Raw genomic sequence first — 15,620 nt, 5'->3', positions numbered from 1 at the left:
AAGTTAGAATCGAGAGTTATTGCTGAAGTTAAAGCAAATTTAGAAACCCCTGTTGAATAGAGGCAGCCCCATTTAGCATTTTGAGGCGAAATTCCCCATCCTATGGGCCGCGAAACTTTTCTTGGGCGGAACTACGGCAAGCTTAAAACCACCACCAATCTTTCCATGGAAGAAGGAAAGGGGGCATAAGCGCCCCGAAACCGATTCATCGACAGGCGATCCTCGTCTAAGCAAATCCCAAGAACTCGAACTAGTGAAAGAAAAGAAAAAAGCGGCGCAGCCTGGAAAGGAGAGAACGCTCACGCTCACCCTCACCTTCGAGTACGGAGTGCCGGGTTCGTCGGGGTCGACCTCCTCGGTGCGCGAGTGGCGCAGCGCCAGGATCACCGCCAGCCGCCCATCGTCGTCGACGATGCCGCGGTTCCGCCCGCGCACCGCCCACAGTGCCCCCGTGGCCGCCCGCCGGGCCCACGCCATCGCGCCGTCTACGTCCACCAGCGCCGACGCCGAGCTCCGCGTCGCCCGCCTCGTCGACGCCGACGCCGCCGCCGCTGCCGCGTCCTCCTCCGCGGCAGCAGAGACGCTCTTGCGCTTCCTTGAATGCTCAGGGGACCCCGGAACCGCGCCGGGGCTACCGGGAGAGACGTCGGACCCGACCATGGGGGGGGGTCTCCGCCACCGCCGGCGAGGTGTTTGCGGGAATGCTGCGGCGTGGTTTTGGAGAGGGCTTTTTCGCGCCCGGCGTGGCGTCCTCCTGCTCCCTTCTTTTTCGGCTTGCTGTCCTTGGGGGGCTGCGTCTGTCAGAGGGGCGGCGCTCTAGCGGTGGCTGGCTTCCTATAAATCGGCAGGCTCACCATGTGCATTTGGCATGGATCATGATAAGTGCCTCCACTCTCTTCTTTGGGGCTGTATGGTTGAGATGATGAACACTTTTTTCTTTGTGGAATTTGATATGATATGAGTCAAGATTTGTGATTAATCAAAGAGGTAGAATGCGATTCGGCGAATATAATTCATGATGATTAATGAAACGTATCCGTTGTAGACATTGCGACTCTGTTGTAGCAATACTTGTTCAAAATAATTGTTCTTGACTGCTCCCTCCGTTTCAAAATGTAGATGGTTTTGATTTTTTTAGATTCATAATATTTGTTATGCATCTAGATATAACATATGTCTAAGTATATAGCAAAATATAGAAATATAGAAATGTCAAAACGACCTACATTTTAGAACGGATGGAGTATTTGACAACAGCTACGGATCTAAAAACATAATCGTGATGAATAGTATATTACATATTTTTTAATTACATAGTACAACTCAGTACTCAGACACTCACGAGTCACGCACACTTACCTCTATAAATACACGTACGCAAATACTATCTTTACGAGCGTCTTCGAAGACTGAGTGCTAGATCTTCGAGATTGACAAGTCACCACAATTGCCTCGCTGTCGACGGAAACAACAGCAGATCCTTAAAATCGATGAAGTCACCCAGACGCCTTGTTGACGTAAGTCACCATAGACGTCTCGCTGTCGATGGAAATAACTGCAAATCCTCGAAATTGACGAAGTCACTCCAGACGCCTTGCTGTTGAGGGGAATGACGCCTACCATTGAAAGCACAATGTCGTTAAATACTAAAATATTCGCTCTCACAAAAAGTTGAACCTATTCTAAAGTGCTACGAAGGCTCTTTTAACCGTTAGCTTACGTGCCCTTTCGAAGCAAACTAAATATTTTGAAAAACAATTATTTAAAGTTAGATGCCAAAAGATAATAAGGGCAACCACAATGATGTCAAAACTAGTCCATAAGAGATTAAATATTCACTATCAGATAGCTGGTACACTGGAGGTGGTTCATAAGTCATCTATAGCTAAAAGTCACCCATAGTGCTATGGGCAGCCCATAAAATAATTAATAATAACATTTACACTGTACCTCTGACACATATGAGAGGGGGAAGTTCAGGGCGTGAGACTTTTTATTTAGCTGTGGGATCTAGTTTTATGGACAACTAGTCTAGATATATTGTGAGTTGCAACTTAACTATAGACCACTGCTATGGGACTCATTTATATAGACCAATTGGTCCATATACATTGATCTTGCTCTAATGTTCTTACATTTAGATGTTGCCTATCTGCTGTGAACAGTTAGCCCCCGCGTGGGCGTAAAAATGAATTGCGTGTGAGCGTGGAAGGCTGGAGCGATCTCAGCTACCATCCAAACGATGTCCTTGTGCACGGCAACCACTTTTTGGTTAAGAGCACGTATCCATATGGTCTTATAAATTATTCTTTCCTTTTTTTTAATGGGATATACAAGTGTCGCATAATGAAGTATATAAAGGCAAAACATTGTTAAAAAGAAGAGCGGAGCGTTAAAACAACACCGAGCAAGTTCATGTGTTACTTTGGTGGGCGTTAGGAAAAAAAAAACAAATTGAAAACGACACTACTTGCACGCCTAGATGACGTTTGTAGCAATTTTGGTGGCCTCCTATACGTTCATATACGCGGAAAACGTCAACAAGAATTCATGTACATATGATTGTGGTATTAAGGATCCTCTGTAAATAATGTTATTGAACCTAACAGTCCTACCACTAAGAACAAGGCAACAGGCTGAATCGCAAATCCTTATAGTGTTGTATTAATTACAGTGGCTTACCACGGGTCAGCCGACCCTGATGGAAGTCCGTCAATTCTATACAAATTCACTATTCAAGTATTCATCACTATTTTTTATGTTACTGAACCTGTTGCAAAGAAATGAAGACCCCGGTGACCCTCATCTCAGGTTTCACCCATATTGCACACTATTTCAACTACACAAATAAGAGTTGCCTAAAATATGAGGACAGTTATAACTAGAAGGGAGTATTTAAAGAAGTTATACTCAAAGCTAAAGTGGCCATAATAAACTACCTAGTTTACTCTCCTTTTTCTTTTCAATGGGATGCCAATTGCCAAGTTCCACATAGAAAATGATGGAATAATGCGGTTAAAAGAAGTGAAAATCTTTAAATGTGTTGCGCTCAAGCCGAACAAGGCGAGTCTCCCCCGAAACACGTGCGTCGCACTCGCCAAGTTTTTTTTCCCCCCACCGAGGCACCAAGCTGAAGACGAGACGAGAAGGCATCAGCAAATGAAGCCTGGTGGCCCTACGTGGCCCGCGGCGGCAGCGGCAGCACGGGGCGGCTTTTTTATTTTTATATTTTTTAAAAATATTTTTTTATAGAAATATATTTTCGGTTTCATATTTTACAGTTTTGTACTCCTATCGCCCGGTAGGGGGTGGCAGGGACCTACATGTAAATAAATATAAATTATTTTTACGCGGAGGTCTCTGGTGGGAGCCTGCCGCCCCCCTGCCGGGCGGCAAGCAGCCTGCCTCCCGGCAGGGGGGCGGCAGCCCCCCCCCCCCAAAATATAAAAGCTAGGTCCTTTTCCTCGCACCCTCATTTTCTGCCCACGAGATCCAGAAAGAGGAGGGGTGAGAGAGGTAATTCCACCGGCGAAGCCCTGTCGGATTTTGGATCCGAACCGCAGGTAACCAATATTTCTCAACTTTCTTATTGAAATTTTTTTATATATTTAATTCTATGATTAGTATTTTTATTATTGCAAGCACTTAGGGTTCAGATTAGTGGTTATAATTGAAGTCATACCATGTTTCTAGATATTTGATTAATTAAAATAAAGTCTTTGGATGACCAGATATGTCGAGTAAGGTGGCGTTTCAAGTTCATTACGGTGACTTCTATAGAATTACTCATGATTCCTATGGAGTAAATCTATCAGCATTGGAAAGAAAGCAGTGCAGTCTAGATAAACCCCTAGAGAGGAGTTTTGAGTCCATACGGAAATGTCTTCATAGGAAGTTCAATGTGAATCCAAAGACTCATTTGGTTACTGTTCATACCTTGACTTCCTGGGAAACTAATAGGGATTTCTGGGAGTTGACGCCTATAAGTAGTACGGAAGAATGGCAACATTACATGCACGCAGCTCTTGAAAGTGGGTGGCCTCTCGCAATGGTAATTCAGATTCACCAGAACACCGGTGATTTAGGTGAAGGGTCAACACACACAACATCTAACTGGAATGAAGAGATAGAAGATGATAAAGAAGAAGAGAACGTGCAAGCTCCAGAACCAGAATTGATAATTAGGGACATTGAACAGAATTTCCAGTACGTGATCAGCTATGCAAATGCTTGGCGGGCTAAACAAAAAGTATTTGAGATGAGGTTTGGCACTTATGAAGCATCATATGACAACCTACCTCGTATGGTTGAAGTAATTGTGCACAGAAATCCTGAAAGTGCTTTTGATACATACAGTGTACCGAGCTTGTCAGGGGGCCAAGCATTCTGCTGCGAGCTTTCTTCTGCATTGGAGCATGTGTGAGGGCATTCATTTACTGCCTTCTTGTTCTGTGTATTGACGGCACTTTCCTGATAGGGAAATATAAGGGAACAATATTGACGGCAATCGGAATTGATTGCAACAAGCAGATAGTTCCCATCGCCTTTGCTTTTGTTGAGAATGAGAATACAGAAAGCTGGTACTGGTTTCTTGAACGTCTGAAGAATTACGTTGTTGTTCGAAGGCCTAATGTTTGTCTTATCAGTGATAGACATGCAGGTCTCCTTGCAGTTATAAGGCAGCTATAAGAAGGTAGTCCATTTTCACCTTCTATATGGCCAGATGTTGTTAGTAGGTGGTGTGTGAGGCATATGGCTGCTAATTTTTATGAGCGGTTCAAGAACAAGGATCTGATGAATTTGTTCAAGCGATTGTGCGCTCAGAATCAGAAGAGGAAGTTCGATGCTTTGTGGGGTATAATTGATGATATGAGCGCCGAATTGCTTAAGAGCCAGGCCTCATCATCCAGCAGGAGACGTTCTACAGATTCAGTAATTGGACATGCTAAGCCATTTTCACAGTAGATTGATGGTGCGCCTAAAGAGAAGTGGTCACTTCTGTATGACACAGATGGGAGGCGTTACGGAATCGAGACGACCAACCATGCTGAGTGTTACAATATGGTAATGCGTCGTGTTCATGAATTTCCTCTTGTTGGCATTGTTGAGTTCATCATGTATGGATGCATAAGGTATTTTAGAGAACGGTACGCATCAGCCGCTTCCTTACTTCATGATCCAGGAGTGCATTTTTGCAGAAGGGTCAATGAATACATGAAGGAAACAATTGAAAAGACTCGATTTCACTCAGTCATATCGATGGGTACAATGGAGCAAAGATTTGAGGTATCATGCAGGGACAGGACCGGACAGGGTGTCCGCAGACAAAGGGTAATTAAAGAAGTCTTGATAACCATGGACGGGAGGGTGTTCTGTCGATGCCAGAAGACAAAGGTGCATCACTTACCATGCTCCCATATCATCGCGGCTTGTTCTGTATCTGGGTTAGATGCTGCGTCATATGTTTCTCAATATTTCACAAAAGAAGCCGCAACACAGACTTGGTGTCATGAGATATACAGCATCGGTATTCTAGGCCCATTCACTCAAAAAATCCCCATCCAATGCTCATCTCTGATCTAGCTACGAAGAGGGGCATAGGCCGACGGCAGACACGTCGTATCCGGAACGGAATGGACGAGTCCGAGGCTGGAATAAAGAAAAAATGTTGCAACTTGTGTGGAGCGGACGGTCACACTTACAAAAAGTGCCCACAGCTTTCAGTACCCACTGCTGCTACCGAGGCTGGACCTTCCGGGAATCCAACGGATGGGTCGGTTCCACCTACAAGAATTCGCCGCATGTAGTTGTGCACGACACACCTTTCAATGTATTTGTTTGTACGAAACTAAATATATTGTGTATGTAGTATGTCTAAATGTCTTGTTTAATTAGTTGGCGGTGCGTACTTCTATAGAATTTGGTTGTAATGAATGAAACCTTCAATGTAATATCTTATGTGGTATCTTGTTTAATGTTCAATTTAAATTTCGTTCATTGTATCAAATTAGTCAGCCCCAAATGGTTGGTCAGCTTTTATATTTTGGGTGGAGCCTGCCGCCCCCCTGCTGGGAGGCAGGCTAGCTGCCGCGCCTCCACCGGGCGGCAGGTGTCTGCCGCCCGGCAGGGGGGCGACAGGCTCCCACCAGGAGCCTCCGCGCAAAAATAATTTATATTTATTTATATGTAGGTCCCTGTCGCTCCCCTGCCGGGCGGTAGGGGTACAAAACTGTAAAATATGAAACCGAAAATATATTTCTGTAAAAAAACTTTTTTAAAAAATATAAAAATAAAAAAAACGCGTAGCACGGGCGCCCTTGTGGCCCAACCACATCCACCTCTACTACTAGTAGTAGTATTTTCACGGCCCGATCGGCTCCGCCTCACGGCCGCCTGTTGCGCGCGCGGCAGCGGCACGCCGGCACTTCTCCACCCCACCGCCACCGGCCGGTGGTGGCCATGCGCTAGCTGACTAGCTCCATGCGGATAAGCCGCTTGTGGCCGCCTCGCCCTCCCCGTCGCAACCACCACCCAATCACCAACCCCCGCTTATATACCCACTGGCCACTCGCCGCCTCACGAAATCGGAGAGGCCATCAGAGCTGCGGCGCATCCTGCATTTCTTTCCACCAGGACCAGATCGTGGCTGCGAGAAGCTCCAGCTGCCTAGCTAGCTAGCTACCATGGCGTCGGTGGGCTTTGGCAGCACCGTGGCGCCCGTCGCGCCGGCGTCGTCTTCGGCCGCGGGCAGGAGCCGGGCGCGGCGGTCCGTGCTGGCCGTGCCGGCCGCCACGAGGGGCAGCCCCGCGCCGGCCAAGGAGGAGAAGAGCCTCGTCGACTTCATCTTCGGCGCCATCTTCAAGAAGGACCAGCTCGTGGAGACGGACCCGCTCCTCAACAAGGTCGACGGCGCGCCGCCCCGGGGCGGCACCACGGCCGGCGGCAAGAAAGCTGCCGCCAGCGACGACGGCGTCAGCGGTTTGGGGTTCAACATCGGCGGCCTCTTCGACAGGAAAGGCTGATCGAGTGATTTCTCAAACTCGAAGCTGGATCGATTTGCTTTGGAAAAATTGATTGCGCATATATACGTGTGGTGTGAGGTGGCTCCGATCCCCCTTTCAAAACTCAAGTGATTCCTTTTTCTATGTCATAATGTGATATACTACTTGATACTTCACGCAGCAGCAGCATTTCTTGTTCTTTTTATTCAACTGATCGAGTATGACATATGGATTATTGAAATTGTCAAATTACCTACCAGATCATGTTCGATATGCCTCTGATCTTGCTCGTAGGAGAAAGTAGTGGCTTGTGATTATTGAATACAATACATCAGGGAAACAGAATAGATCCAGTAACCCAACATAACGAGTCCAAAAATTGTATGAAGCTCTGCAAACTCTTGTATAAAGATTGATGATGTTTGTGCCATGAATGTCTGAAGAATGATTGGGGGACAACCAAGCCAGAACCATAATTTTTTTCTTTTATTCTGTGTAAACATTCTGCTCAATTTCTTGATCAGAGAGTTTGAAACAGTTTCAGTTGCTGTTTAGTCATGCAGATTTCTTTCTGCCTTGACATAGTTATGGTAGTACAAAACTGAGTGAGGGCATACACACATATGCTGTACCCGTACCCTGTGCATGGAGAGAAAGAATGTAAAATTCACGACGGGGCGGCATTCGTGACAAAATGGACTCTTTCATATCTATGTACAGTTGATAGGCAGAGCTGCCGCAGGACATTTTCATGTTACAACCACACTTGGATAGAACAGCTTTAGGACATTTTTGCCTTCGCAAAGAATATCCCAGCAAAAAGACCTGGTGAGAACATGCAGAAATGTGTCATCGTTAGGATATAACATGGTAAAAGGACATCAGAAAAACAGCACAGATGAAATAAATTCTTACCAAAAACTATGCTACAGAAATTCTCGACGCTTACAGGGGCATTGAACAGCAAGATACCAGCAACCGAGATAGGTATCTTGTTTAGAGATCCAACAAGACTGAAAAAGAGAACAAACGTGATAAGGACTTTGCTGTTGTCAGAGGAGTGCATATTTCTTCCTTTCATGTAAACATTTTCAGTGGACACGATTAGGTTAGTACTATTGTCCCACCTGTATGTTGTTGGACCAGTTTGATGCAAAAACCACACCGAAGAGAAGCTGATTGCTAGACCTAGCAAACCACTAGCTGTTGCAACAACCCAGAACATAGGCTCTCTGATAACTTCACTGCAAAACAAATGAAAGCCATGTATGAATGGAAAACTGAAGCATGCACATTGATAGTTCTACCCTAGAAAAAAACAATTGTGATGATAAAAAAAATGTTGGTTTTCCTTATGCACCTCATCTGACTTATTATTTAAGTTGATCACAGAGATTAAAGCTTCTTTTGTGAGCAAGGTCAGAATGCTTTTCTATGGAAACAAGTTAATTTGAAGTGGAGTAAGATGACATGAAGTTTTAATATACTTGATTACATAACTTGCATAAACAGATAAAAGATAATGCACAACATGTCGGTGGTCAAATTGATCGAGTTAACTACTTTAAATATTCAGGCCTGAATAGAAAAACACGGTAACAAACTACTCAGACCAAGTACTTAGTCCACACCATGAAATTCTATTTTTAAGCAAGATGAAGTTCTTACGCTTGACAAACATATTCCCATTCGTCAAAGATTACAACCAAAATGATTGCGAATGGAATTGATAGCATGTTGTTGAGTAACACCATAGAAACTTCATTGAGGGAGCCAGATTTTGTTGATTGTTTAGCTGTATCCATCAAGCGCCTTAGTGTGAGCTGTTAAGAAGGATCATACATTAGATGTGCTGGGGATGCAGCAGAACTAATAAGATTGATCTCATAAGAAGATCCAATACGATTGAATGAAGTTTAACACAACTGGTGTTGCCTATGTCTTGTAAGTGCACTACGATATGAATTGATACATTTAAATGCCAATGATTCAAATGCCCAACAGCAGCCTCTACGCAGCAGTCCATTTATAGACTGTGAAGAGACTTGCAGTAGTCTATAACTGTGTAAAACTATTATAGCACAAATGAACTAACCGAGTAGCCTGCTGTTAGAAAGCAATTCAGAATTTGCCACGTATAACCAATTAGATGGAAAGAGAGATCTGTAATGCCCCCGCATACAGCAGATACAATCTGCAAAAATAGAGACATAAACTGCTCAGGTAAAACAAGTCATGCTATTCTTGAGGTAAATTCTTAATTCAGCTCAATAATCAAGTCATTGTTTAGTAATATAGAAGTAAAACAAGGGGCGTGCCAAACAGGAATGGACCTACCATCAGATATAGTGCAGCCCAAACCTTCTTATTGTGACCTTTCCTGAAAATATATAGCTCCCCTACAGCTGTTATAATGTTTGTCATGTTCTTTAATATTGTCACCATCGCAACATTTATGTACTTCAAACTGAAGAGTGACAGAAACAATGAGAAAAGAAAGTTAATCCATAGACTCAAAGACTACCATACCGATAAAGTTTGTACTTCAGAGTTCAGACTACTACAACTTGAAATGGGAACAAAGACGGAATACAGTCACATTTAATTTACCATGATATATGATTTAATGCTAGAGGTGATAAACTGATCATCATGTATATGCAGTGTGAAGCAGGAAATACCTGTACATTCCAGTTACAAGCATCCCGATGAAAATAAGGTTCACCGGAATCCAAACTTTTATCAACTTCCATGTGAGTTCTTCCGTTGTAATAACACGGAAGAGCTCGAGTATCAGAAGAATGACCACACATACAAAGTTCTGAACCATAAAAGGATGCCTGATCAGCTCAATAATAACGATTTAACACTAATCACACACATGAGCAAGCGCCACGGTACAATCGTGATATAATTACTCTAGAAAAGTATGGGAACAAGAGGTGCAAATAAATTGAACTGAATTACCTGATATAGCATCAGTGATATGCCAGCGTCGAAATTGTAGCTGGAGAGAACCACCTTGTTGAGCAATATCATGCTGCAGGAAGCAATGCAGTAACAAATCCCGGAAAGCAACGGCCCGGTCTTGTTTCCCCACTTGCTCTGCTGCTGCTGAATTAAGGTGTCGAAAACATCAGAGGTCTTCCTCGATAACCTGGACACGGCACGCAAAGCAAACGATCGGTTTCTCATTTCCTTCTCCCCCATGGATGCAGCGCAGATAAATAGAGCGGTGCGTTAAAATTGTCAGTGTACTTGTTGGAAGCCGCTTTCCTGGCGACATTGGCGGCGACTCTGATGATGGAGTTGTTCTTCTGCTTCAGGTAGCCGTGGATGATCTTGTAGACCGAGGCGTCGGCGTTCTTGACGGCGACGGCGGCAACGCTCGTGTTGCTGGGGGACTTGGCCTCCTCGATGTCATCGCACTCGGACCTGAACTCCACTGACATGGAAACTGCACCTGCAAATTGATCCCATCCCATCAAGAAACCTGAACGCACAAGTCTGTCGGCGCATGATCAAACGAATCGAACGAGCTGGTGGTACCTGTAAGGTGATCGCCGGCGCAGAGGAAGAAGGCCGACGGGCGGTGGACGGAGAGGAGGAAGAGAGGTAGAGAGAGAGGCGGTGGGGAAAGGGAGACGGTGGACGGTGGACGCTAAATGGGGGGGAGGAGATGCCTTTCGACGGCATGAAGGGGCTTGGGGAGGACGTAAAGGGGCAGAGAGAGAGGTGACGATGGTGGTGGTGGTGGAGGAGGAGGAGGCGCGGGGGTCAACGCGGCCGCGGCCTCGGGGCGCGGAGGAAGGGAGCCAGCGTGCGGTGGAAGGGAGGTCGCCCGGCGGGAGGGACGAGGCGGAGGGCGACGGTCAAATGGAAACGAGGCGTGGCGGGAAGGTGCGGAGAGGATTGTTGGAGTCAGACTCAGGTCACCGGGCGAAGGCGGCCAAAAGGGTTGCGTGGCGCCCGTCGTGCGGGAGCTCTGCATTGAGCATGATTCCTTTCGATGCCAAACTCGATTGGGCAACACGCTTCTTGCTTTGATCCGTGTGATTGCTGCAAACTGGAAACGCAAGAAGAAGTGCACAGGCATGTGAGAGTTCGTGCGTTGGCAGCTCATAGGATCTTTCGATTGGGCAGTCGCAGATCCGCTGCTCATCGCCGTGATTCCTCCGCCATCCCCGCTTGCCTGTGAATGGCGCTTCATCCTCATGCAGTACCAACCCGTACATCCCAATCCTCAGCATGCTTGGCAGCTCGGCGCGGTGGACGAAGGGGAAAGGAGCTGTGGGGGTGTGGACGATGGAGGCACAGCTGCAGGCCGAGATCCGCCGACGCGGTGAGCTCAGCTGCCGCCCAGGCGAGCTCCGCGAGCAGCGCGTGTGACCAAGGGGAGGAGAGGTCTGCTCCTAGCGCGGAGACTCCGGATCCGGGTCTCCCTCCGACGTGACCGCCGACCACGCCCAAGCCCAAGGTGGCGGCAACGACGCCGACATGGCAGCGGCGTGCGCGGGGGGCTCGAGACCGGCGGGGGCTTCTCGAGGTTCGGCGAGGACTTGGGGCCTTCTGAGGGCCGAGGCCGCGGGGTTCAGCTGCTGGCTGCCGCTCGTCGCGCGCGGCGGTGTCGGGGCCGAGGACCGGTCGGGCGGAAGAGAGAGAGAGGAGCGAATGAAAAAACTGAGAGAGAGAGATTGGAGAGGGAGAAAAGGAGTGTATTTGCAAACGGGAGAAGATAAAAACATGCACGGGTGTATTTGCAAATGTTTGCCACTGTGGCGCCACGTCAGCTTCAGACGCTTGTGTGGCGTGTTTGGGACCTCAGCTGAAACACTTAACAGAGTTTAGGGACCCAGATGCACGATTTGAGAGTTTAGGAACCCAACCAAAAATTCGGAACAATTTACTCAAGAAAAAATACGAAGAAACCGCTCATACAAGAAACCATGTCTACTAAAAAACCAGGACAAAAAAAAAGAGAGAATTGGAGAGAGAAAAGAGGTAGAAGAGGTATAATTGGATAACAGTTTATTTTGAAGAAATCATCCATTGGAGATATAGTTTTTATGAGTACTGTCTATATGACATGACAAGTATAGAAACTACTGATAGTGTTTTGGATTGGGAATGGCCTTATCCAAATATTCATATATTTGCAATTACATTGTTTGTTTTTTTGAAATTATGTTGTTGACTTTAAAGATCTTATAAAATATCCAGTGCAATTTGCTCTTATAAAATATGTTAATATCTTATGATTACAAAAACATCTCCAATGTAATCAGCTGAAATCATTTGTTTTGATATCTCGAGTTTTTAAATTGATGCTTGAAACATAAAAAAAACAATCATAGAAAGCATAAGGCAAGTTTGCCTCCAAGACTACAAAAGCGATGAGTCTGGGCTCTGGGGAACACTAGATGAGGGGAAAGGACTACCTTTAGCTATGTAATTATTTAGTGAAAAACGAAAAGAAATGTTTGGATAGGAGATTATATTGTTTGAAAATATCAGGATTCGGTGCCAAGCTAGGTGTATAATAATGATGTTTTGTTTTACCTATACTCTAGTGCCCTATAAAAAAAGGAATTTATGGTGTCCTGAGGCCAACACTGAACTAAAGAAATCTAAGATAAATTTGCCCGTTTGTGACTGTCTTTTTTCAAGGTTTGGCCTTTGGAGGAACCGGCCGTTTCAATGAAAAATGAACAGAAATAAATGGTCGGTATTCGGGCCGGTCCGGGCTGAGAGCCCTAAGGCCTCGTTCGGCAGCTAGGGAATGGTTCCGGAGCAAGAATGGTTCCGGACCTGGTTTGAGTGGTTCCGTGCGGTGCCATTTGATCCTGGTCCCGGTTTAATTCCAGCAGGAATGGTTCCGTGCGGCAGCTGATCTTGTTCAGCAGGCATGGATTCAAGACAACACTTAGACCAAGAACATGCATAGATACACAAACTTAAATTAGGCACCATTCAAGTTTAAGTTACAAGTTCTTATACCACTGCATAAGACTTTCCAACGTGCAAAAATACAATTTAAACCGATAGCTCTCATGTATAAGTTACAAGTACTCATCTCATAATTAAGTTAATATTGCATTTTTTTCCAGGAAGCTAAAGACACCAGTTCACACGTCCAGGAAGCGAAAGAGAACCATTGAGCTTCTCCTGGTCCCGTCCAGCAGAAGCACAAATTACATCCAATTTAACAAAATTTATCACATATAACATGTATTCATGCCTGCAGAAATAAATCATCTTCATTTATCATACATTCAAACAAAGCGCCCTCCAAGGTTTTCTTGAAAATAGATAGATATTTGTCAAACCACACCTACAGGTTTTTGGCTCTAGAGGATTAGTAGATAATGAGGCAACTGGAACTGAAAAAAAAACATAATGTTCAGCCTTGCAGAATGCTACTAGCAGAAGTTTGACAAAGATGAGAACTAACCTAGATGCTACAGTTCATATCATCAAGGACCGGTTGACAAGAGCAATGACATATCATATCTTGGATTTTTTTTTTGCTTCTAGAGGCAATCATGGCTTTGCACAGTCGTTCACTCATCGGAGCAGCAACTTGAATCAAACAAAAGACAGGCCAACTATCTAGCACAAGTAGCAGCAGCAAAATCTCTAGTGATGTTGAAGCTATTCGCAGGATACATGATTTCTAGTGATGCATCACAAGAAACATTCATCCAAAGAAGACAGCAATTTGCAGGATACATCTCGGCTAATAAAATTCAGAACTACCTATTGGCAGACTACTAATGCTATATAATAAGATAATAAGAATATAGGCAGAGGAAGATAAACACTAACCTTTAAGTGCTAAACAAAATTAGCAGCGTGATATATAATCTGCATCATCATGTACGTGAGCTGGAGGTAGCAGGGAAGGTATTAGGAGCTCAAAATCAGAGCTGGTTTCATCACTCGCGCCTACTGTGAACGGCGAGGTACCTTGCTGATACTCAGCTTTCCATGAAAGAGCAGAGTCTAGCTCACAGGCAACATGTGACCGCAGCTTGGCGACAATGGATCCAGCAAAGTTCTTCTTCACAGGCAATTGTGTTCCTTTGTCGAGGAAGAGCCGTAATGATTCTCGCGTAGCCTGGTGGTAGCTCCTTTGATTTTAATTTCTTGGATAGAATGAGGAGCAAGGGAACTGAACCAATTCTTCTCATTCAGAGACACGAAAAAGTTAGGAGCGCCATGAGAATGGTATTGTGACATATCATTCTTGCAATGAGTAATAATACCAAAACCACTATCTATTACAGCACTATAAGAAAACGAACAACTGCAGCTGCCAGCAGCAGTAAAGCTATGAACCAATGTGACGACAAGGGGGAGATAAGATAAACCATACGGGCCTGGATCTCAGGAGCTAGCAATGCAAGAAAGCAACGGGGAAAGGCAACGCCAAGGCAGCCGCAAGCCCGGACTGGCGGGCCTAGCGACGGATCTAGCAAGAAGGCAAGAACCCTAGCACTGGAGAAAGAAAAGGGCAAGGAAGATGAGGCCGATGCGTTACCGGCGAGAAGACGGCGGAGAGCGTGCCGCGCCGCTGCGCGTCGCTTCGCGCCGCGCCTCGCACGCCGCCGCCTCCAGTTTCGCGTCGGAGACTCGCGACGCCTCTCGCCTGGTTTCGTTCCGGGAGGGAGGAGGTCCGGCTTTCTTCCGGGCCGTGGAATGGGAGGCTGATCCGGCCCATGTTTGATTCCGGGCCAGGCCAACCGAACAGCGATTCCGGGCCAAACCTGATTTCATTCCGGGCCGTCCCAACCCGCCCGGATTGGGCTTCATTCCGGGCCGTTCTGGTGCGATTTTTTCTTTTTTATATTAAAAAAATAAAAAATTCAAAAATATATGTCCGTTTCGAAAAATTTCGAAAATATACCCGGTCGTCCACCCAAGGACGACAGGACCTGTTTGTAATTATTTTTCTTCTAATTTGCAAATAGGTCTCTGACCGGGGGCAAGGGGGGCATGTCGCCCCCCCTCGGGCAACTGGGGGCCCCACCCACGGGGGACACGGGGGGCCTGTCGCACCCTCATCGGGCGACCGGCTCCTGCCCCCCTATATAAGCCATTGACCCTATTTTCTTCTCATTTGAGTCCAAAAATTCCACCAAAAATTTTGAAAAAAGAGAGAGGTGAGGAGAAGGGAAGCGGCGAAGTCCTGTCGGATTGCGCACTTGTGATCTGAAGGTAAGTACATTTAGCTTATGTATTTTTCCATTGGTATTGTAGAGTAATTTAATTTAATTAGTGCTATAGTAGAACTATTTAAGTAGGAGTTTAATGATACTTTAGTTACGTAGTAGTAAATTAGTTTAGAAAATTAGTACTACGCATTTATTATTACAATTGAAGTACTATTAGAGATGTGTTTATAAATTAATTACGACTTAGAATAGAATTTCGCATATGCAGTATAGAATTTGAGTGTCATCACGTAGTTATGAATACTTATATGTTGTAGTTGAAATCCATACTTAGTTTTTACGGATTATTGAATAAGGTAATGGAGTAAAGAATATAACTCGATAAGTATTCTGTGATATACAGATATGTCGAGCAAGATTTAGTTTCAAGTATTTTTTGGTGACT

At 45.3% G+C, this 15,620-nt stretch overlaps 2 protein-coding genes across 3 annotated transcripts; one reads left to right on the top strand and one right to left on the bottom strand.

Moving 5' to 3' along the window:
• The first annotated feature begins 6,430 nt into the window (after nucleotides 1–6,430).
• Nucleotides 6,431–7,206, top strand: LOC120649232. Its single transcript, XM_039925978.1, has one exon. The coding sequence runs from the start codon at nucleotides 6,684–6,686 to the stop codon at nucleotides 7,020–7,022; it is 339 nt and encodes a 112-aa protein (XP_039781912.1). The 5' UTR covers nucleotides 6,431–6,683; the 3' UTR covers nucleotides 7,023–7,206.
• On the bottom strand, nucleotides 7,056–14,685 carry LOC120649231 (GDP-mannose transporter GONST1-like). 2 transcript variants are annotated; one of them, XM_039925977.1, is made up of 13 exons: nucleotides 14,542–14,685; nucleotides 13,968–14,183; nucleotides 13,827–13,886; nucleotides 10,551–13,239; nucleotides 10,260–10,464; nucleotides 9,969–10,158; nucleotides 9,683–9,822; nucleotides 9,339–9,468; nucleotides 9,097–9,195; nucleotides 8,670–8,824; nucleotides 8,129–8,245; nucleotides 7,917–8,014; nucleotides 7,056–7,826 (listed from the first exon to the last, which is right to left on the bottom strand). In XM_039925977.1, the coding sequence occupies exons 5-13, from the start codon at nucleotides 10,451–10,453 to the stop codon at nucleotides 7,783–7,785; spliced, it is 1,167 nt and encodes a 388-aa protein (XP_039781911.1). In that variant the 5' UTR covers nucleotides 10,454–10,464; nucleotides 10,551–13,239; nucleotides 13,827–13,886; nucleotides 13,968–14,183; nucleotides 14,542–14,685; the 3' UTR covers nucleotides 7,056–7,782. The 2 variants fall into 2 exon arrangements, with proteins under 2 accessions (XP_039781911.1, XP_039781910.1); XM_039925976.1 differs by having other exon boundaries at nucleotides 13,827–14,183.
• Nucleotides 14,686–15,620: the final 935 nt, after the last annotated feature.

This window comes from Panicum virgatum, chromosome 9K (assembly GCF_016808335.1).
Source record: "Panicum virgatum strain AP13 chromosome 9K, P.virgatum_v5, whole genome shotgun sequence".
Classification (NCBI taxonomy): Eukaryota; Viridiplantae; Streptophyta; class Magnoliopsida; order Poales; family Poaceae; genus Panicum; species Panicum virgatum.
Note: the sequence above shows the minus strand (reverse complement) of the source record. Positions and strands in the feature narration are given on the sequence as shown.

What these genes read in the sequence shown, in the direction of transcription:
- LOC120649232 (XM_039925978.1), top strand. Translation starts at nt 6,684, where the DNA reads ATGGCGTCGGTGGGCTTTGGCAGCACCGTGGCGCCCGTCGCGCCGGCG.
- LOC120649231 (XM_039925976.1), bottom strand. Translation starts at nt 10,453, where the DNA reads ATGTCAGTGGAGTTCAGGTCCGAGTGCGATGACATCGAGGAGGCCAAG. An exon ending in TATCACTGATGCTATATCAG is followed by an intron (nt 9,823 to 9,968) that starts GTAATTCAGTTC and finishes TTTATGGTTCAG; the next exon opens with AACTTTGTATGTGTGGTCAT. An exon ending in TTTCTGTAGCATAGTTTTTG is followed by an intron (nt 7,827 to 7,916) that starts GTAAGAATTTAT and finishes TGTTCTCACCAG; the next exon opens with GTCTTTTTGCTGGGATATTC.